General features: G+C 54.1%; 1 protein-coding gene across 2 annotated transcripts; it reads right to left on the bottom strand.

Annotated features, from left to right (window-relative positions):
- Positions 1-4,160: 4,160 nt before the first annotated feature.
- CLEC2L (C-type lectin domain family 2 member L) lies at positions 4,161-21,833 on the bottom strand. Of its 2 annotated transcripts, none has more exons than XM_066262430.1 (6): positions 21,373-21,833; positions 14,980-15,054; positions 11,433-11,599; positions 10,579-10,679; positions 8,798-8,910; positions 4,161-5,447 (listed from the first exon to the last, which is right to left on the bottom strand). In XM_066262430.1, the coding sequence occupies exons 1-5, from the start codon at positions 21,584-21,586 to the stop codon at positions 8,799-8,801; spliced, it is 669 nt and encodes a 222-aa protein (XP_066118527.1). In that variant the 5' UTR covers positions 21,587-21,833; the 3' UTR covers positions 4,161-5,447; position 8,798. The 2 variants fall into 2 exon arrangements, with proteins under 2 accessions (XP_066118527.1, XP_066118529.1); XM_066262432.1 differs by lacking the exon at positions 4,161-5,447 and adding an exon at positions 8,317-8,645.
- Between the last annotated feature and the right edge of the window lie 308 nt (positions 21,834-22,141).

Raw genomic sequence — 22,141 nt, 5'->3', positions numbered from 1 at the left:
ATAATTCAAACTCCTGGGCTTCCCAGGTCAGGGCACATATGAGAAGCAGCTTTGAGTTGATGCTTCTCATTCTACCTTCCCTCTCCTCTCTCTCTGAAGTCAATAAATAAAATCTTTTTTTTTTTATTATTATTTTTTTTTATTTATTCATTTTAGAGAGGAGAGAGAAATGGAGAGAGAGAGAGACAGAGAGAGAAGGTGGGGAGGAGCTGGAAGCATCAACTCCCATATGTGCCTTGACCAGGCAAGCCCAGGGTTTCGAACCGGCGACCTCAGCATTTCCAGGTTGATGCTTTATCCACTGCGCCACCACAGGTCAGGCCAATAAATAAAATCTTAAAAAATAAAGAACCCAGCGGCTCCCTCTTTCTCTCAACTAGAGCACACCCATACTTCTCCCTCTTGCGCTAAGGGTTCGCCGAGACTTGCAACCAGCCCAGCAAGCCCAGCAGGGGGCAGCAGCAGCTCCTCGGAACTAACACCCTGCACCTGTCTCACGGCTCCCAGTGAGCCAAAGCAGCCTGGCCTAGGCTCTCCTGTTGCTTCTTTTATCCTAAACCCTCTCATTATTGGACTGTCCCCAGCTTTAATAAACGTAATCTCCAAATCACCTGTACTGCTGTGAAATCTCCCCTACACAAAGAACCCACACATTACCAGCAGACCCGAGGCGGACTCGCTCTGGGCCCAGTCCCCGTCTGGTCACGTCTACGTCCCTTTCTTACTCTCCAGAGTTCGTTCTTTCTTTCTTCCTAATTTATTTATTGATTTTGGAGAGAGAGATGAAGGATGGGACACACAGAGAGAAAGAAAAAAAAACTGTTTTGTTGTTCCACTTATTGACACACTTATTGGTCGATTCTTGTACGTGCTCTGACTGGGGATCAAACCCACAACCGGACGTATGGGGACAATGCTCTAACCAGCCGAACTACCAAGACGCGTCCTCTCCCAGAACGCTCGGAAGCCTTACCTGGATGACTGGAGTGACATGCAGGACACCGTGGAAGCTGCCACGTCCCTGGAGAAGGACCTGAATAGGCCCTTTGGAGCTGCAGGCCGTGGGTTCAGCCCACACAGCCTCTCAGCTCTGTGACTTCCCAGAGAACCAGTTCTGTGATGAGCAGGTGAAACTTATCTAAAGGATGCATGACCACCTGACCAACCTCCGCAGGCCGCCCCGCCCCCAGGCGGAGTTTCAAAAGCGGCACCTTGAAGCCGGACTAGGAGCCACTGGAACCCGGAGTCTTGGAGGGCCCCTGCGGTTCCCCTGGTGCTTGGAGCCTATCCCTAAAACCACTGGGCACCTTTAAAAATTATTATTATTAATTATGCATGTACTTGTAGGGCTCGCAGCCCACGGAAATGGAGAGAGGAGCAGACCCCACGCCGGCAGAACGGGAGCGCCCATAGGGGAATGCAAAGCAGCTGCGGGGAAGACTCGCCTGCCAGTGTCTTCGGAAATATTTAACTCTCAAGTGAAAACACACACTTTCTGCTGTCAGTGTGCCCCCTCAAGCAGATTTGCTCCTGGGGTTATAGCAAAGCTGAAGTTGTCTCAGTTGCTACTCGAAGTGACAAACAGGTAGCAGAATCCTAGACCCCAGGGCAAGTCCCGTTTCCCAGCTGAGCCAACCCCCCCCCCCCCCAGGGCCAGCCCCATAATGAGGTGGTGCTCTCCCCTGGTGGCCAGCTCAGGACCCGACCCCCTCCCCTGGGGCTTAGATGTCAGAAGGACCTGTCCGCCTGTACAGGCTCCCCTGGCTTTGGAGGCGCGGCTCCTGGGGGAGGAGGTCAGGCCCAGGAGCATGTTCCAAACAGCCAGGTGCACATTGTTGGTGATAGCCTGACTTCCATGTTTTCTAACTCCTCCCTAGAAGAGCTCAGCGTAAGCAAATATTAAATACGTGTAAAAGGAGAGGCTACGCTAAGAGCAAAGTGGCTGGGTGCCCTCGTGACCTCTTCACTCACACCTTCAGTCCTTCTCTCCTGCCTGTACTCACCGCCAAAGAAGGTTCCTCAGAGCCTCCCCCCACCCCCGCCTTGCACAAATGTGTCCTATCTGGACCACGCGAACTTCCCCTTTAGGACATTCCCTCACGCCAGCTGGCTCTGCTCAAGCATGAAAAACCCCAGTGTCCACCCCTGATCCCCACGCCCTCAGGAAGCAGATTCAGAAGGAGATATTGCCCCGTCCAGTGTCCCACGAGATTATCTAATTCCAGTTAAGTGCTGATCGGCAGGAAGGACACAGTCCCTTTCACTGAGATGCTTTGCCTTCGGAAACGCTTCTAAAATGACTCTGGGCCACAGGCGCCCTTGTAAAAACCACCGAACATCTACTTTTATGTCCTTTTATGTTGCTTTTCACTGTCTTCTTACATTTTACTGCACCGGCTCTCTCAGAATCATTATGCACGAGCAGACTGAGCCCATGGATGGGGCCGCTTGGAAGAGAATACATTACCCATTGGAAGATAAAGGGTCAGAACTCGAGGGAAAAGTGGATGCTGGGAGGGAGGCTGCCCGAGCGGGGAAAGTGTCTTAGGCCAGGGAAGCATTAAGAGAGAAGGCAGTGTCCATAGCGAGTAATTCAGAGCAGGGCTCTGAAGTCGGACATATTCCCAGGAACTGAACTCTGAAAGCTGGGAAATCACTTAACCTCTCAAGCCTCAGTTTCCTTATCTGTAAAATGGGGATAACGTTACATGTGGCAAAGCCTGGCTGGATAGTCCCCAAAGTCATTTCCTCTAGCACGTAGCTAGATTATATTTCTTTGCTTTTTTTTGCAGATGAATATGGCCAGTATAGGTCCCTAAAACAACGCTGAGACATTTATCCACACTCTTGTCCCTCAATCTCCAGCGAGATGTGGAAGAGCCAATGAAGGACTCTGAGGGCTTACAGAACGGTGGGGCCACCAGATGACAGAAGCCCAGGTCGCTGAATGACTTCCTGTCTCCTAATAGAACCACACTGGACAAAACCACAAAAGAGCAAGAGATACATTTTTCTATTATATTTAAGCCACTGAATTTTTAGGATTATTATAGCAATTAGCCTATCTTATTATTATTCTCTTTAGCTTTAATGTAGGTTGAGTAGGGTATTAGAGGATGCTTCTGGAGCAATGCTCATATTTCAGAGGTTTAACAAAGTAAAGATCTCTTGCTCACAGCACCGACTAATGCAGGTCAGCGATGGGAAGAGCTTTGCTCCATCCGGGGCTTGGAACGGAGAGGAGCACACAGAACGTGGTTCAGGGGATGTCGTAGACAGGACTGCCATGCGCCAAGAGTTTCACTTTCCTTTTCTTCCGGCACACGGAAGGATGACATTCCCTGGTCCCTTTGAAGTTAGGTGTTCAGGGACCCGCTTTAATGGAGGAAAGTGACAGGAGGCATTTCCAGGTGGAAGTGTTTGAGAAGCAGTGCAGGCTCCTCCGTGTTCTTCCTCCCTCTTGTCGTGATTGGTCAATTTGGAGGAATGCATCCTGAAATGCCAGGCAAATATGGGGCAGACAGGTTACCTGGAGTGTTGTCTGAATTGGCAGCACACAGTGGACACGAGAAATAAAGCCTCCGAGAATGCAGTTTCTTTTATTAAGCACTTACTGTGGACCAGGCACTGTGCTGGGTGAGCACTCCATATGGGAACCGCATGGCACAGTGCCTGGCCCTCACAAGCTCTTCACTATAGCTCATCGTTATTGTTATTCCAGTTTTATCTTAGAACTATAATGCTGCCTGGCCTGTGGTGGCACAGTGGGTAGAGCGTTGACCTGGAACGCTGAGGTTGCCAGTTTGAGACCCCAGGCTTGCCCGATTAAGGCACATACAACGAGCAACAAGCAAGCAATGCACAACTAAAGTGAAGCAACTATGAGTTGATAATTCTTGCTCCGCCTCTTCTCTGAAAAAAATCAATAAGTAAAATCTTTTTTTAAAAAAAGTATAATGTATTTGCTCAAATGGGTCCTGTGCGCTACACTACAAACCCAAATGATGTCACAAGGCGGATGAGCATCTTGCTAATTTTTTTCTCGAAAACATCGGAAAGTTTCCATAGTTTGTGGGCAGCAGAAGGGAAATACAGATTTCCAGGGCCAGAGACAGCACGGTATAGAGGAAAGAGTGCTTGAACTAGGAGTCGAGGTCAGCTTAGGTCAACACACATTTATTGAGCACCTTCTGTATATACTAGGTGCTAGTGAAACAGACATGTGCGAGGAGACCCCGACCCTCTCGGAGCTAGATTTCCACATGGATGGCGAACAGTAAACAAACAAAGCATGGCACGTGCAGTAATGAGAGAATAGACAGGAAATAGAAGAGCCACAAGTCCTGAGTTCTAGCTTTGCCGCTAGCTGCGTGAACTTGGACATGTTACTTAACCTCTCTGGGCTTCATGGATCGTGAGAATAAAGTTGATCATTTCTAACCCCTGAAATTCTAATATCGGCAATCCTCAAAACCCTGTTAGGTAGGCGGGGCAGGCATGATCTTTACCTTATAGAGGTGGAGCTTGGGATCAGAGAGACCTGGCACAGCGGCCTGAGCTACACAGAGGCTTGTTGGGAAGAGCGAGCCCCTGACAAGCCCAGGGCAGGTCTTTGGAGCCAGGCCTAGTGTGTGTTCACCCCAGGCTTCCTCAGCAGAGAGATGGGATCCTGGATGGGTGTAGCAGACAGTTTCCTGGGTGCTCCCCCACCCCCGCCCATCTCATTCTCACACTTACTCCCAGTTTAGAGCTGGCTACAGACCTCCACAGCCTCCCACTGACAGCACACAGCTGATCTCTGGAAACCAGGCCTGGGTTCTCACGAAACAACACAGTGGCCATAGCATAATATCCCAGGGATCACAGGAACTTTCAGCTGCAGGCTCCATCCACTCCCCGAACTTGGTTCCCACTCCCCACCATCTCCTCTTCAGCTGGGCTGGATGTAGTATGCAAAGGACATTTTGAAGACCAAGGCAGCTAGCTCTCCCTCATGGCTCCTGGACTCCCACTCAGCCGGCCCAGTATGTGCATGAGCTCATTTAATTGAAGCAGAAAAAATTAAAGAGTTCATCTTTGCTGTGCTTCTAAAAATCACGCCATGCCCACCAAGGCCAAAGGACAAGTCTTCTGACAATGGTGACCACCATTGTCTCCCACCATGTCCCACTGTGGCAAACGGTCAATGATGCTGTGTACAATCTTACTGTCAGGCACAATCGTCTTTAAGTGAGTGCTATGTGCACCCAGGAGGCCAACAACACACAATCCCTGCTCCCTGGGGGTTTATAATCAGATGGCAGGAGCAGTCAGGAGTCACGGATGACAAGGTGACAGACGGGCCATGTGAGAGGCTCAGTGTTAAGTGCTGTAGGTGCTGAGGTAAGGGAGTGGTCACTGCTGCTGCTGCTGTCCAGAGGGAGTCCCAGGGAGGCTCGGGCTGGGCCCTGAAGGGAGAGAAAGACAGAGGTCCTGATCAGCCACACCTCCTCTCTATGGGTAACTCACATGAAATCATATGAAGATTAAAGTGACCAGGAAAAGAATGGTCTGCTGGCTCCCAGACGTCCTTCCTAGGATAGGCCCTTTTCCGTTACCAACACCCATAGACATCCTCCCTGCCTCTTCAGAGCTGGCTGAGCAGGGGACACCCACAAGCGTCTTCCCAAGGGCCCTGTGGGTGTGGCTCTGGGTTCAAACCCTGCCTCCACCACCTCCAGGCTGTGTAATATGCAACAAGTCCCTTAACCTCCCAGAGCCTGTTGCCTCATCTGTAAGGATGGATGGAAGGTGCCGACCTTTCACGGTTGTGCATTAACTAAGCAAACACTAATTAACTCACTAACACTGCACCAAGCGCTATCATCCTAATGTATCCTCCTTAAAAAGTCCTCCCTGTCACTCTCCAGCTTCACAAAAGATGTCTGAGAATGGCCTGATGTGCATGCTTCATCCTACCCCAGGTACCCTGGCTCCAGGGGTTACACCGAGGGCGAGACTAGGCTTTGGGTTCAAATGCGCCCAGGGAGGGAGCCGCAGCCCGGGCTCCGAGCCAAACGTACTCAGTGCTTCCCCCGTGTGGCCGCTGAGAGCACAGCACCGGGCTCAGCAAACCCAGCCGGCCGGGCCCACGTGGGAGGGTGGGACCGCTTGGCTGGTTTATAACGTTTGGGAGGATTTTCTACATTTACGAAGACTGGCGTGCCAGCATTTTTGTTTGTTTCTGTCTTGCGTTTCCTTCCCCCTGTAGGAACCAGATAGGAAAAATTTTAAAACACTGGTGACCCTGAGTCAGGGTTCCTTTACTAAACTGATTAGAATTGTCTTGCTGGGCGGACACCCGGGACAAACCCCAGGTTAGGAGAACTTAAGTCACCGGGTTCCTCCGTGGCTTCAGGCAGCAGGCCTTGGAGAATCGAATGAGACATAAGATCCGAATGGTATGGGTTCCTGGGTCCCCGTCACACTGCTTCCTTCTGTGCCCAGGTGTTGCTGGTTCTTTCTCTCTGAACCCCCAGGGCAGGAAGCCAGCACAGGTCAACCTTTCCTCCTGGCCTAGAGACCCTGCCAAGGTCTGGTTTTGTCCCCTGTGAGAATTAAATGAGGCAGGCACTGAGGCTTTGAGCCTCGCTGTCTTTGAGGGGCGGGCACTGTGAGAGCCGGGGCCCTGGCCTGATTGAGGACAGGCCTCAGGGGTAGTCAACCTTTTTATACCTACCGCCCACTTTTGTATCTCTGTTAGTAGTAAAATTTTCTAACCACCCACCGGTTCCACAGTAATGGTGATTTATAAAGTAGGGAAGTAACTTTACTTTATAAAATTTATAAAGCAGAGTTACAGCAAGTTAAAGCATATAATAATAATTACTTACCAAGTACTTTATGTTGGATTTTCACTAAGTTTGGCAGAATAAATCTTTATAAAACAACTTACTATAGTTAAATCTATCTTTTTATTTATACTCTGGTTGCTCCGCTACTGCCCATCATGAAAGCTGGAACGCCCACTAATGGGCGGTAGGGACCAGGTTGACTACCACTGGGTATGAGCATGAGTGAGCGTCCCCTTCCGGGCAGCAGGAGCAGGTGACCGCTCCTGCCACCCGACACAGCCCAGAGTTCCCTTAACTTCCTATTGTCCACCAGGGTCCCCCCAGACTCTCCAATAAAGACAAAATATAAAACCACAGAATACCCATATTTCACTAAACATCTAGAAAGCATATAAAAAGTTCAACGAAACCAAGTCGACAGTTTTGTCTGAAACCTCAACAGACTGAGCAGAGCAGAGCTGGACCTGGTTTACCTCTGAGCTATTTTCTGAAAGTGGGCCAGGACCCAAATTCACACAGGCCGTCCGCATGACACCTGGCCAGGGGTGCAGAGAGGAGGCTGCAGATGTGCGTGCAACAGGGGTGGGGCACTGGAGCCCCACGGGCTCAGGGGGACTGCCACCCTCCAGCCCCTCCTTCCTTCCCAGGCTGACCAAGGGCCCTGGGAAAGGGGCATAGGACCTGTTCACAATTCTGGTCAGAACCAGCATAAACATCACCTCTTCCCTGTGGTTAATCCTCTCCTGAGTCAGAATCAACCATCCCTTGACTATGTTCTAGAACAGGGGTCCCCAAACTTTTTACACAGGGGGCCAGTTCACTGTCCATCAGGCCATTGGAGGGCTGGACTATAAAATAAACTATGAACAAATCCCTATGCACACTGCACATGTCTTATTTTAAAGTAAAAAAACAAAATGGGAACAAATACAATTTTAAAATAAAGAACAAGTAAATTTAAATCAACAAACTGACCAGTATTTCAATGGGAACTATGGGCCTGCTTTTGGACGTCTTCCATTGTGCAGCCACATAATCCTTTGCGCAGTACCTCGTTCTCGTTCAGTTACTCTCAGAACACTGACCACCAATGAAAGAGGTGCCCCTTCCGGAAGTGCAGTGAGGCCGGATAAATGGCCTCAGGGGGCCGCATGCGGCCAGTGGGCCGTAGTTTGGGGACCCCTGTTCTAGAACTTCTAGTACTTTCCAAGCTGTTTCCTCTGCCCACTGTGTGCTCCTTGGGGGATAAAATTGTTGCTCCCCGTGCCTGGCATGGTGGCTGGCACGTGGTGGGTGTGAATACACGTCTGTCAGAGTGAGTCGAATAGTAATGAAAGAGCCAGGTGGAGCACACCCCCTAGACGTGGAAGAGTACCTCGGGGCCCCCCTGCCAAGCCTTGCCCACAGAAGGGCACCCAGAGCCGTGCCCCCCGGCCCTCCCCCAAGCTGTGGCCCCAGAACAAATGGCAGCCGACTTCTCTGATGAGATGCCACTCATCTCTTTATTTCATCAGTGACCAACACAACAGCCCCCCTGGGCCCAGCAGGGGCTGCGACAAGGGCAGGTGTAGGAGACCCAGGTGAGGGGAAGCCTTCCCTCCCTGCCTCCCCAGCAACCAGGAGACAAACGACTTGGGGGGCAGGGCTGTGTGTGCCCGCAGCAATGCACTGTGTCGGTCAGGACCAGGGCTGCCCGAGGAAGGAGTGTTCCAGAATGGGGCCGGGCCGGGGCGGGGCCTTGTTAGGTGGCTAACGGTGGACTCCGTGTGCCTGCCTCTGTGTATATCTGTTTTGGCAGGACCGGTGACTACCCTGCTGAGCATGTGGGATTCAGTGGCTGAGCCCCAGGCCCGGCCTGGGCCCGGGAGACCAGGAACCGGGCGCCCTCCTCACTGCTCCACCCTGGGGAGGAGCCTGGTCCGGGAGGGCTGGCCGGGCTGGGGTTCGCCTCCGGCCGGACCCACCTCACGTGTAGGCCGTCTTGCTGCACACCCAGGGCCGGGTCATCAGACACTCCGTCGACACCAGCCTGGTGGGCTCCACGAAGACGCACTCCCCCAGGCCCGCGATGGGAAACCTGGTGGGGAGAGGAGACGGGCACTGGGGCCAGAGCGGCACCGGGCGCAGCGCAGCCGTCTCTGCGGTGTCTGCCCCTCCCTCGGATCACCTGCCAGGACACTGGGCCCCAAGGCCTTTCTGGCAGGGGGTTCCCATCTCCTCCCTACTCTGTGCACCATGGTACCGGTGTCTGTCTGCCCCCTGGTCCCCGGGCGGTCAGCAGGGTCTGGCACGGGAAGAGCTCAGGAGAGATGAGCTGAGTTAAATGACCTCACAGGTTAGGGATGGACCAGAATAGCCCCTTTACTCCAAGGCTGTGCTGCCCAGGAAATCACTGACATCATTTGTGGACCTGTGGGGGAGGGGTTCTCCCGCCTAAAATCAGCCCTTTTGAGTCTCAAGGTGTTTTCTGTTTACCCTGCTCTGAGCCCCCTGCCAAGGCCAGAGCTGGGGTCTCACGGAGAGTTGGCATTAGAATGACCCCAAGGGGGCAGAACCACCTCGGGGTCAGGGAAACACACCCCAAGGCCCTTGGTTGCCAGGTGGTCAGCAAGGTGGAGACCCCAGTCTTCGGGGCTCTCCCTGGCCTGGGGAGCAGAAAGCTTCTGGAAGGGGCAGGATAGGGGAACAGAAAGCACAGGTTTTCCTCAGCAGCGCTAAGAACTGACCTGAGACACAGGCAGGAAAGGGAAAGGGAAGAAGAGGAAGAGGCCATAGGGACAGAGGGAGGCGCAAAACTGGAGAGGAGATGGGCAGGAGGGGAAAGAACTGTCAGCTGGGCTGCCTGCCCCTGCAGGCTGCTGGGGACAGGGACAAGGGGATGAGGGGATGAGGGGATGAGGGGATGAGGGGACACCTCTGCGGGAAGGAGGCTGATCGCCAGCGTCAGGCCACCGTGGAGGGCTGGGTGGCTTGGATGCCTCGGGGGACAGGCGTGGTCCTCACCAGGTCAGCAGCTGTGCCCCCCTCCCCCATGGCCTATTCCTCCAGTCGTGGCGTCTGGACTGAAAGCAGGGGTTCTTGTTCCCTGACTCCCCATATATCTCTAACTACACTGCCCCCCCACATCACCATCGCACTGCTACTGCCACCGCCACACGCACCAACACCCGTGACCACTGCCACCATCACCGTGCACCCTGCACCAGCCCCTGGTACCACAGACCCGCCCCCATCACACACTCACTCCCACACCATGACCCACACAGGCCAGCGCCCTAAGAGATGTTTTCTCCAATGCTCATGGTGGCCAGGACTCAGAGCCCCTCTCCTCCACAATGTCAGCGTGTAGGCGACACCTGCTGCTCAGGGCAGAGGCCTCGTCTCCACCCTCCCTTGTGGCCGGGTGCTGTGGCCAATGCAGAGGGCCGTCCAAGGCATAGACTCCCTTCCCTCTCTCCCCGTGTGCCTGAGCCACACTGAGCCACGCAGACAGGCCCCTGCACGGACAGGGGAGTCTCAGGACAGAAAGAACCTGGAACCCGGCTGCAGGAAGCTCTGATGACACCCAACCAGGCTGGACTTCACGGGTGAGAGAGAGAAGTTGTGAATGGGTCAGTCACACCCGCTGAACTAGGGGCTGTGGCTCTCGCCAGCATAAAACCAAGTGACTCCCTTGGGCGGTGTCCATGGGGCTAGGCTCTGCCCGGTCTAAGCTCAGTGGCCAGAGGATGAAGCCTCAGCTCACGTGTCCGGGTCAAACGGTTCCCCATTGACCCAGTGGAATTCGTCCCCCACTCTGCGTAGGCCAATCCAGGGCTCCCTCCGCGTGAACTTGAACATAAATTCCTGCACCAAGGAGAGATGGAAGGCTCAGAGTCAGAGTCAGACATGGTATCTTGGTGGCTCCTGCTTCCCAAGGCTGCCCTCAGCTTGGAAGACTGACTCCCAGCATAGACTGACACCACAGGGGGCACGCCTCCCTGCAAAGTGAGGCACTTGGGTCTCGGAGTGCCCTGCACTCACACTGACCGCCCAGCAGTAGCTGCAATGGCGGCCTGCAATGGCCCCAAAGGAACCTGGCCATGGGAGCATGCCACTGGCCCAGGCATCCTGGCACAAGGGTGTGCCCCTGACTCAGCAGCCCAGGTGCCAGCACCCCAATTCGCAGGAGGCCTGGGCCCGCCCACTTGATAGACTTCCTGGACAAACCTCCATGCTCAGGTGGGCTGTCCCTACACCTATGCACTTCTCGGGCTTTCTCTGAAGAAGAGGCTGTTGTACTTTGTACCAGAAACCAGTGATTTTTAGATGACCTATTCTGCGTCAACCCACCCAAACCCTCCACAACAGCCAACAGCCTCCCTGACTCTGTCTCCTTCATATTTCTGTGCATAAAGCTGTTCTGGATGTTACATGAGCACTCACATCCTGATTGGGACCAGAGGATGCCCATGTGGTTTTATATTTCACAAGTGTGTTGTTAATTTGTAACTCTTATGTGTTACAATAATGAGCTGAGCTCAGCAAACCAGCTTGGGAGGACACAGTTGGCCTTGAACTTTCACAGCAGTGGAAATGGCCACCCCCCCCTGCACTCACCAGCTCCTTCTGGCTCTGGATCACAGCCAGTGCGGCCTCATGTGTGTGGCAGTACTGCCGGCCTGTGTTCCAGTCCCTTGGCTCCTCGGAGAAGAAGTAGCATTTCCTCCCATAGAGCAGCCAGTCCTCCGGGCAGGGTGCTTCACACTTGATGCAGCCTTTGGAGGCTGCAGAGGAGAGAGAGTAGTTCAGCATCCTGGCTCAGCATCCCCGCTCAGGATCCCGGCTCAGGATCCGGGCTCTGCATCCCCGCTCAGGATCCCGGCTCAGGATCCGGGCTCAGCATCCCTGCTCAGCATCCAAGCTCAGCATCCCAGCTCAGGATCCCGGCTCAGCATCCCCGCTCAGCATCCCGGCTCAGCATCCCAGCTCAGGATCCCGGCTCAGGATCCGGGCTCTGCATCCCGGCTCAGTATCCCGGCTCAGGATCCCTGCTCAGCATCCCCGCTCAGCATCCCAGCTCAGGATCCAGGCTCAGGATCCGGGCTCAGCATCCCCGCTCAGCATCCCATGGTGTGCCTGGACCCCGAATAACCCCACTCTGCTCTTCGTGGTCCCCTCTACCTGCCCCAACTCTGGTGCCCATCATTGATATGGCTCATGTGACGTCTCCTCAGGTGAGCACCTCTCCCAGTGCCCAGCGATAGAAGGTGGGAGACTCAGTGCATCAGGAAGAGAAGGTGGAAAGCTCCCAGGGCCACAGGAGGGGATGGGACAGGTCAGCCCCTGGGTTAAGATCTCCTCTCTCTCTCCCAACTCTTTGAGGCATGGAACCCCAGAAACTCGGACTGGGAAGGACTTGGGAGCCACATGACATGTCCTCCCTCTCCAGGCAGGGTGGGGGACATCTGCAGGCTTGGTGGCCCACTCTCATTGGCCATGCCCCATTAGCTAACGAGGCAGCCCGTCCCACCACTAAACTGCTGGAAAGTTCCTTCTCAGTTCTGAGTTCCAATCTGCCCCCTGCGACCCAGATCTGCTGGTCCACGGCCTGCCCCAGGAGTGACCCAGAGCAAAGCCAGTCTGCCTGCTAGCGCCTGCTTGGAGAAGGAGACCAGTGTCCCCGTACCCAGGCTTACACAGACACGGTCTCATCCTTGAGTCCTAACAGGGGCTGCTCTCCAGACCCTCTCTGTCCTGCCTGGCTCACTGCGGGGTGTCCATGTTATCAATAACACGCTGCCAACACATCGGAAAGTCAGGTGCCCGCCCTCTCCCCCGGCACCAGTGATCACCATGCTGCCTTCCAGTTGCCACGGGCCTTGCACGCTGAGACTGCTTCCGAGAGAAGCACTTTGAGTGTATACACACGAGCACTTTCCTGGGAAGGGAGCCCAGAGTACCCATCAGGGTCTCAGAGCACCTCCTTGCCAAAAGGAATGAAGCCACACTCTCCGATTGTTTTCATACATTCACTCTCCAAGATACATTTTAATCTTGATGGGGTTTTTTTAGCTGTCACATTAAACATCCTTCTTTGAATGGTACCACCTACAAATTCTACCCGCACGGTTTTTTGGGGTTTGTTTGTTTTTCATAAAGTGATTGATTGAATGTAGACAAGGACAGAGCCAAGAAGAGGCCAACGTCCAGCCATCCTGACACCAATTAATTAGTGAACACTCGGCAAGTCTACACAACGAGCTACAGGTCCACTGGGGAGTATCGGCCAGGGTGTGGCTACATTTCAACTGCTTTTCCACAAGGATCTCTGAGGAGAGCGCTGTCCTTTACTGAAATCACACTATGTTGTCTTTACACGGTGCCTGACCTCCTGAACTAGCAACACGACAAGAGGAAACTAACTTAATTTGCAGTGACTATTCTAGGTGAGCCCCAGCGGGCACCACCAGGTTCTTTTCTAAATGCTCATAAGCTCCCTGCCTGTCGTGCACGCCCTGCCAGCAACGGTTTGGTAGGGACTGATCCTATCTGTGGACTTTCTGCCCATTTTGAGGCGCCCACCTCTGGTCTCGTGGCGCTTCTCAAAGGTCAAAGGCAGAGGTGCTGGAATTGCTTCAAAAACCCTTCAGGTCCCTCGACACACTTTGCCTTGAGTCCATTAAAAGCAGCCAAATTGGCCCTGGCCGGTTGGCTCAGCAGTAGAGCGTCAGCCTGGCGTGCGGGGGACCCTGGTTCGATTCCCGGCCAGGGCACATAGGAGAAGCGCCCATTTGCTTCTCCACCCCGCCCCCCTCCTTCCTCTCTGTCTCTCTCTTCCCCTCCCACAGCCAAGACTCCATTGGAGCAAAGATGGCCCGGGTGCTGGGGATGGCTCCTTGGCCTCTACTCCAGGTGCTACAGTGGCTCTGGTCGCAGCAGAGCGAGGCCCCGGAGGGGCAGAGCATCGCCCCCTGGTGGGCAGAGTGTCACCCCCTGGTGGGCGTGACGGGTGGATCCTGGTCGGGTGCATGCGGGAGTCTGTCTGACTGTCTCTCCCCGTTTCCAGCTTCAGAAAAATACAAAAAAAAAAAAAAAAAAAGCAGCCAAATTCCCTGCTGTCTTTTGTGACAGTGCCCTTTGTTTTCGTTCCTCCCCCCTTTCAGGACCACAGAGCACTCAGCCCCCCGCCCTTGGGCTGTTCTGCCCCCTCTAGCTCCTGGTCTCTAGGAAGCCCTCTTCATCCTTTATAGTCTGACACCTGACCCTGACCTGTTTCCCTCTCTGGGAAGCCTCTAGGGGCAGTAACACCTCTACATCTGTACAAGGGACATGTTATACTCTTCTTTTCTCTCTCTCTCTCTCTCTCTCTCTCTCTCTCTGTATTATTCTAAAGTTAAAAGCAGGGAGGCAGGGCAGTCAGACAGACTCCCACATGCACTGGACCAGGAGCCACCCGGCATGCCCACCAGGGGGTGATGCTCTGCCCATCTGGAGCACTGTCTGTTGCAACCAGAGCCATTCCAGCTCCTGAGGTGGAGGCCATGGAGCTGTCCTCAGTGCCTGGGCCAACTTTGCTCCAATGGAGCCTTGGCTGCAGGAGGGGAAGAGAGAGAAAAGAGAGGGAGAGAAGTGGAGAAGTGGAGAAGCAGATGGGCGCTTCTGTGTGCCCTGGCCAGGAATCGAACCTGGGACTTCCATACTCTGGGCCGATGCTCTACCACTGAGCCAGCCAGCCAGGGCCTCTCTCTCTTTTTTAATCCCTAGTACTGAGCCAGGGCTTAACAGGCAGCAGGGCTCGATCAATGTTTGTTGAATGAATGAATATGATCTTTAAAGGCCCTCATCCCAAATTCATCTCCTTCAAGAAGCATTGCCTGCTAAACCCATCTCAGATCTGTTCTGCATTCTCACGGCCTCTATGCAACAGGACTGAAGTCACATCGCCACTGTCCCTGCATGGCTTCGTAAAGGGGACTCGTAGAGTCGATGTGGGAAAGGATTATTTTGAGCTCAGGTCTCCCCCAGAACTTATGCTCAGTTTCCTATTTACTGTGTCCCCCATACAATTCATGGTATGCCTGGAACTTTTCTTGACCTAATTAGACGCACTTTTGACAAGGTGGTGGACACAGAATCGCACAGATGCGCTGAGACCCATGCTCACCCAAGATGCTCATCACCACCAGGATGGCGAACAGAAGGACAGCAATGGCTCCAAGCAGGAGACGGGTGGTGGTGTCTGAGGAGAAGAGAAAAGGTTCAATTCCCGGCCACCCACCCACCACCCATCCCCACTGCCTGCCCCAAAGCCCCAGTGGTGAGAAAGCAGTCTGGGTTGCAACAAGTGCACCAAGTGATGCTAGTGCCCACTGAAGTCTGGGAGTCGCTGTTCCAGTGCCCAGTTCTGATGCTGAGATCCCCCTGCTTGCTAACGCTCCCTCCTGGGCTAGGAACTTGAACTTCTGTGGCCCACAGAGTTTTCCAATCTTGACTCTCCTGCTGCTTCTCTCCCCGGTCCCGGTTCAGCCACACAGACTCCGTGAAATAACCCAGCCCACCCTCCCAGCCCTGTGCCTGGGTCTTTGCTCTTAAAGTTCTGCTCCTTGACTGCTACCTCTTGAAATCTGACCACGTCCACATCATCCATCCTCTTGACAAAACCTTTCCTGATCTTCTGGCATCTCCCTTTCTTTAAATTTTTATTTCTTTTTTGTTACCACTTAAACTGTTTCATTTATCTTTAAAGAAAGAACAGTTTTAGACTTTAGACATAGGGTCTTTCAAAGTTTTTTTATTGTGATAAAATACATGTAACATAAATGCTGCCATTGTTAAGTGTACAATTACTGGAACAAATTACATACCATAATATTATGTGGCCATCCCCACTGTCCGTTTACAAAATTTTCATCACCCCCAAACAGAAGCTTGGTACCAATTATGCATTAACTCCCATTCCTACCCCCCCAAGTCAGCTCCTGATCATCTCTAACCTACTTTCCACCTCTATGAATCTGCCTAGTCTAGATATTTCAGATAAGTGGAAACATACAATATTTGTCCTTTTGTGTCTGAGTTCTTTCACTTACTATAATGTTTTCAAGGTTACATCCATGTTGTAGCATGTATCAGAATTTGATTCCTTTTTATGGCTAAATAATATTCTACTGTATGCATATATATACTTTGTTTATCCATTTGTCCGTTGATTGATGCTTGGGTTGTTTCCACTTTTGGGCATTATGAATAATGCTGCAGTGCACATTGGACAACAAGTATCTGTTGGAGTCCCAGTTTTTAGTTCTTTTGGGCTGAGCCACTGTCTTGAGCATCACAGAGCACCCACTGGCACTGAAAGCACAGGGGAACTCAGCTACACTGAATGACAATGTCCTTGGTCAGCATTAAAATCAACTGAGTTTGGGCCCTGGCCGGTTGGCTCAGCAGTAGAGCATCGGCCTGGCGTGCAGGAGTCCCGGGTTCGATTCCCGGCCAGGGCACACAGGAGAAGCGCCCATCTGCTTCTCCACGCCTTTCCCCTCTTTCCTCTCTGTCTCTCTCTTCCCCTCCCGCAGCCGAGGCTCCATTGGAGCAAAGATGGCCCAGGCGCTGGGGATGGCTCTGTGGCCTCTGCCTCAGGTGCTAGAATGGCTCTGGATGCAACAGAGCGATGCCCCAGATGGGCAGAGCATCGCCCCCTGGTGGGCATGCCGGGTGGATGCCGGTCGGGCGCATGCGGGAGTCTGTCTGACTGCCTCCCTGTTTCCAGCTTCGGAAAAATGAAAAAACAAAACAAAACAAAACAAAATCAACTGAGTTTGTAGGAAAGCGCTCGCGGGTACACCTGCGCCCAGGGAGTGCAGCCTCTGTGTGCGCGTCCCCAACACCCAGACCAAGGAGCCCCTTCATTCTCCCGTGGGGATAACTGCTCTGGACGCTGCCCTGGGACAGAGAGAGGACATGCCAGGGAGCCGAAGTCACTGTCCACTGCCTGACCTCACACAGGACAGCGGGGGGCTGGACAATCCAGAACAATGTTGGAGTCATTTCCTACGGTTGATGTGACAAAAGACCACAAATTGGGTGGCTTTAAACACCAGAAGTGTATTTTCTCACAGTTCTGGAGGCCTGAAGCCCATGCTCAAGGTTGTCAGCAGGGCCATGCTCCCTCGGAAACCTGTAGGAACCCCTTCCTCACTTTGTCCTCGCTTCTGCTGGCTTGCTGGTGGTCTTTGGCTTGTAAAAGGACCACTCCAGTCTCTGCCTTCCTTGTCACATGGCCTCCTCCAACTGTACCTTTGTCTTCGTGTGACTGTCTTTTTATCAGGACACCAGTCACATTGGATTGGGAGACCATCTTACTCCAGTACGTTCCCAACTTAATTAGTTATACCTGCAATGCCCATGTTTCCAAATAAAGTTATGTTCTGACGTTCTGGGGGTTTAGGACTTCGACATATCTCTTTGGGGGGGACACAATTCAAGCCTGAAACAAACGTCTAACTCAGCAATCCCCCCATCTATGCAGTGGCCTTTTTCGGGTGCAGTTTGCTTGTTCATGAATGTCTTCGACTTAACCTAATGTTACAAGGGACAATTGAAAAAAAGAAAGCTGGCTCCCAGCCCAGACAAGTCTCCCTCCGCCCTTATGCCCACGGCCCGGAGCAGATGCACAGCTGATGTCTCTGATTGTCAGGGCCACAGCCTGGCAAGCACCTGTTCAAAACTACCCAATGTAGAGTTTGGTAATTTTTAAAGTTTTTAAGAGGCTTTGCTAAATGCATGTGTGTGGTTTTGATCCAGGAAGTTGTGGGTTTAGGTCTAATCAAGGAACTTTCAGCATTAAAAATTTAGACTCAGGGAGCCCTGAAAAATCTATAGCCTGAGTCATGCAGACTCACTGTCCCCCTTCGTGCCCCCCAGGACACTTCCCCACTCCCACTCCCGATGCCAGAAATATCCCTATGTCAGCTCACCTCCAGCCTTTCCAGAACCCGGGTGGGAGCCAGGGTCACCCGAGGCTGGCACGGAAGGAAAGCATTAAGATCCACAGGGAACCTGACCTGTGGTGGCGCAGTGGATAAAGTGTCGACCTGGAAATGCTGAGGTCGCCGGTTCGAGACCCTGGGCCTGCCTGGTCAAGGCACGTGTGGGAGTTGATGCTTCCAGCTTCTCCCCCCTATCTCTCTCTCCTCTGTCTCTCTCTCTCCCTCTCTCTCTCCTCTCTAAAATGAATAAATAAAATAAAATAAAAATAAAAAAAGATCCACAGGGAGAGAAGACTGGATCAAGGGAATGTTCCGACAGGCTTTCTGTTTATAAAGCTAATTGTGGATCGGAGGGAGTCTTAAAGACCTGGGCTCTATTCCCAACCGTGTGATTTAAGGAGCTCTCCGTCACACTTAACCTGTCTGGGCAGGAGGTGGCGGGGCTGTCTGAGGAGCATGCGTGGCAGAGCGACCTTTGCCCCAAGCACAGTTAGACTCTGTCCAAACTGCCTCACCAAGCCTGAGGTCAGAGATCTGTGCAGGACAGGGTAAGAGCTTTCGCTGTGTCCTAGGGCTCTGTGGCAGACCAACAAGGGGTTTAATGTCCAAGTATCCAATGTGTGTCCTTGGGCAAGACACTTGGCCTCTCTGAGTCTCGGCTTCTTCCTCTATAAAGTAGACACGACGCTCACCAACCCCTGTAAGGGTGGATGTGAGGATTAAACAAGACAGCTTTTGTGGAAGGCCCCAACATGGACCCTGGCACATAGTAGGTGCTTGATAGACCTTCAGTTCACGGTAATAAAGAAGCACAGGCCCCCTGAGCGTTCAGCTTGGTCAAGTCAAGAAGTCTCCTGCTGCCTGACCTGTGGTGGCGCAATGGGATAAAGCATAGATTTGGAACACTGAGGTCGCCGGTTCGAAACCCCAGGCTTACCTGGTCAAGGCACATATGGGAGTGGATGCTTCCTGCTCCTCCCCCTTCTCTCTCTCTCTCTCTCCCTCTTTCCCTCTCTCTCCTCTCTGAAAATTGAATAAAGTCTTTAAAAAAAAAAAAAAAGAAGTCTCCTGCCTCTCTCAAGGTGTGTTTGGCTAAAGTAGAGGCTACAAAACCCTTGGCCTCCAGAGTGTCAAACCTGTCATCCATCACAGGTGTTCTCAGCATCCCCAGACTGGGCCCATTCTATGGACTTCACTTGAGATGGGGAGTGGACTCAGGTAGGCAGACCAGTAGTCAAAGGACTTCGACTGAGCTCCCCATCTGGGATGATACCTCAGCACCTGTCTGTGTAGCCCTGAGAGTTAGAAATTATGATCCAGCTTGACAGATGAGGAAACTGAGGCTCAAACAAGTTCAAAAACCTGATAAACCATGGCTTGGGTTTAACCAACTCCAGACTCTGTGCACCTCACCAGGCTGCCTCAGCCCTTGTACTGTGACTGTCCAAGGCAGGGATGTTCCCAGTGCCCAAAGCTGTGTCTGTGACATGCGGGCACCCCTTCAGTGTTTGTGCAAGGAAGGGAAGAGGGAAGGGACATGAGAAAGCAGGGCGCAGGCTGGCCCCACCCACGTGGCAGCACCATGGAGAGCACCCGCCCTGGTCCACCATCTCTCCTCTTCCAACAGATGCGGAGGCCCAGAGAACACTTAGGAGACAGGCCCTCAGGGGACTGGATGAAGGGAGGCCCCTAGCAGGGACTCAGACTAAAGATCTTAAAACACCTGTGGCAAAATTCCATAGGCTCTGGGTGCTGAGCCCCCAAGGACCACAGGCATCAAGGGTGGGCTGATGCTAGGTGGACTCCCTGGAGGAGGCAGTGCCAGAGGGAGCATGAGACACAGAGACAGGCCAGGTAGGGAGACAGGGCAGGGCACCAAGACAAGGCTGGGATGCAGGTAAGGCACTAAGCAGGGGGTGGGCTCCCCAGAGACAGGAAGACCCAGTGTCCCAAGAGAGACCCTGGGCCATTTCCTGCCTCACTCACAGGAGGTCGGCCCAGCCAGCCTCGGAAGTAGGAAGCAGAAGTGGGCTGGAGCTGAGACCACAATACTCAGAAGTGGCCCTAATCCTCGGGGCTTAGAGTTAGTTTAGGGCAGACCCTGCAGGAATCCTATAAATGAATAAATGAAGAAATACAGGCAAGAGGAGTGAACAACCTCGGCAATAATGTGGGCAGGAGGGCAGCGGGGGGGGGGGGGGGTCACAGGCAAATCCAGCAATGCACCAGGAGACAATGCCAGAGAGAGGAGGCTTCGCCCACCTTTATTCCACTCAACTCTGCTCAGCCTGAAGTTTCTCTGCATGTCTGTCTGTCTGCTCCAAGATCCAACATCTTTGCCTCCTTTGTCCCAAATCACCACCCAGGCATCCAATTCTCCCCTCCTGAGTCCGCACAGGCCTCCTCCAGCAGCCCACAGCCCCCCGCCAACCTTCGGGAACACCTAGTCCCCACCTCTCCGTCCCAGGCGGGGCACCTGACCAACCAGGTGCTGGCTATGTCCTTCCCCTGGCCACTGTTCCACCTTCCTCATTGGCCTGAAATTGGTCTGGCCCCACTATGACACCCTATTTTGCCAAGGACAAACCCACTGTCTCATTCTATGCTTTAAATCTCTCAATGGCTCTTTCAGACAAAGTCCAAACTATTTGGCAAGGCCTGGGTGGCCACTGGCCATCTGGGTCCTTCAGACTCATCCCTTCTGCCCCCTTCCCCCATACCCTGGTGTTCTGGAGTTCAGTTCCCCACAAGGGACAGGCTGGCTCTGGCCACCTGACCCCTGAACATGCCACTTCCTGAGCCTGATGCAGCTTCCTTCTCCTCTACAACTCTCCTAAGAGGTCACCTACTCCAGGATGCCCCCCTTTTCTGACATGCCCTCCCAGACTCTGGGCTTACCTGGGTAACGCTGCCCAGGCCCTCGGCTGTTGGGCTGGGAGTGTCAGGAGTACTGAGATACTGGCCCTCTGTCCTGCCCACTCCAGCATCTCCCACACCACGCACCACCAGTGGCCACATTTCCTAAACAACTCATGAACTTGACATCTGTTTTCCCCTTTCCTTACTGCCCTCTTGGCCAGCCAGGGGTCACTCCTCTGACGGAAGGGGTAGGGGACCTGTGACGATGCAAAGAAGAGCCTCCCACATATCCTCCACCTGTCCCCTCCTTAAGTGGCACTAGCACCAGCACCAGGTGCCCCTCCTCACTGGACACTGGCAACAGCTTCTCTCACTTTGCTGAAAGCATTTCCTCTGCCACAGAAGGAGTCAAGCTACCCCTCAACAGGCCCATCAGCGGAGGGTCAGACAGTAACGGCCCCCCTCACTGGGAGTAGGAAACTGCTCCCAAGGTCAAAGAGTGACTTAGCTGCAGAGATAGGGGCACGGCTGGAACTATAGGTGGTCCCCAGTTGTATCCCTCTCCCCCTAATGTGTCATCTAATTGCTTTGAAATCAATCCTCCGGATTCCAGACTCACACTCGCCGTCCTCCTCTCCGGGAGACGGGCCAAGGTGACTGTGACCTGCCTTCCCATCCCGGGCAGGGGGTGAAGGGCCGCTGCACCTTACCCTCCAAGGCCGCCTTCCAGCTGGTGCTGCCCTCGTAGCCGGAGCCCGATCGCCGCAGCAGCCCCTCGGGGCCGCGGGCCTCCGCCTCGGCGGGCGAGCGTGGCCTGGGCGCGGCGGGGGCAGGTGCCGGGCGGGCCGAGGGGGCCGGCGCGGGGCGCGCGGCGGGGGGCGGCGGCGGCCGGGTCCGCGCGGGGGGCTCCCGGGTCGGCTCCATGCCCGGCGCTCCGCCGCGCTGCGCCCGCGCCCGCGCTCCTGCGCTGGGATGCGGGGCCCAGACCGACGCGCACTCAGCGCTCCCCGTGCCCTGCGGGGCCCCCAGGCCGGCCTCGGTGGGCGAGGGCTACGGCTGGCGCAGGCCAGGGTTGAGCCCGGCTCCCCGCGCCCGACCCGCTGCGCCCGGTCCCCGCTGCCTTGCGCGCCGCGCCTGCCCTGCCGCGCCGCCGCCTCCACGCACAGCCGGAGCCCCGAGGAGAGGGAAGGAGCGGGGAGGAGCCGGGAAGAGCCGGGAGGAGAGGGGAGGAGCCGGGAGCAGCAGGGGAGGGTGGCGCAGGGAGGGTGGAGGCGCCCAGAAGCAGTGACACCCCCACACTCCCCTTGCTCCCTCGGCAGGAGGCCAGATGCTGCAGAGCCAGGAGCGGGGATCCTACACCCAGGACACCAACCTCCTGTTCGTCTCAGTTAAAAAGGAAAAAAAAGTTTACGAGGCCGACGCAGTGAGGCTCTGGAGGATGAGGGGCTTTCCTCTGAGCGGCCCCGGAGTCTGAGCAGA

The sequence above is a fragment of the Saccopteryx bilineata genome, chromosome 2 (assembly GCF_036850765.1).
Source record: "Saccopteryx bilineata isolate mSacBil1 chromosome 2, mSacBil1_pri_phased_curated, whole genome shotgun sequence".
NCBI classification, from domain to species: domain Eukaryota; kingdom Metazoa; phylum Chordata; class Mammalia; order Chiroptera; family Emballonuridae; genus Saccopteryx; species Saccopteryx bilineata.
This window is presented reverse-complemented; position numbering and strand designations above follow the sequence as displayed.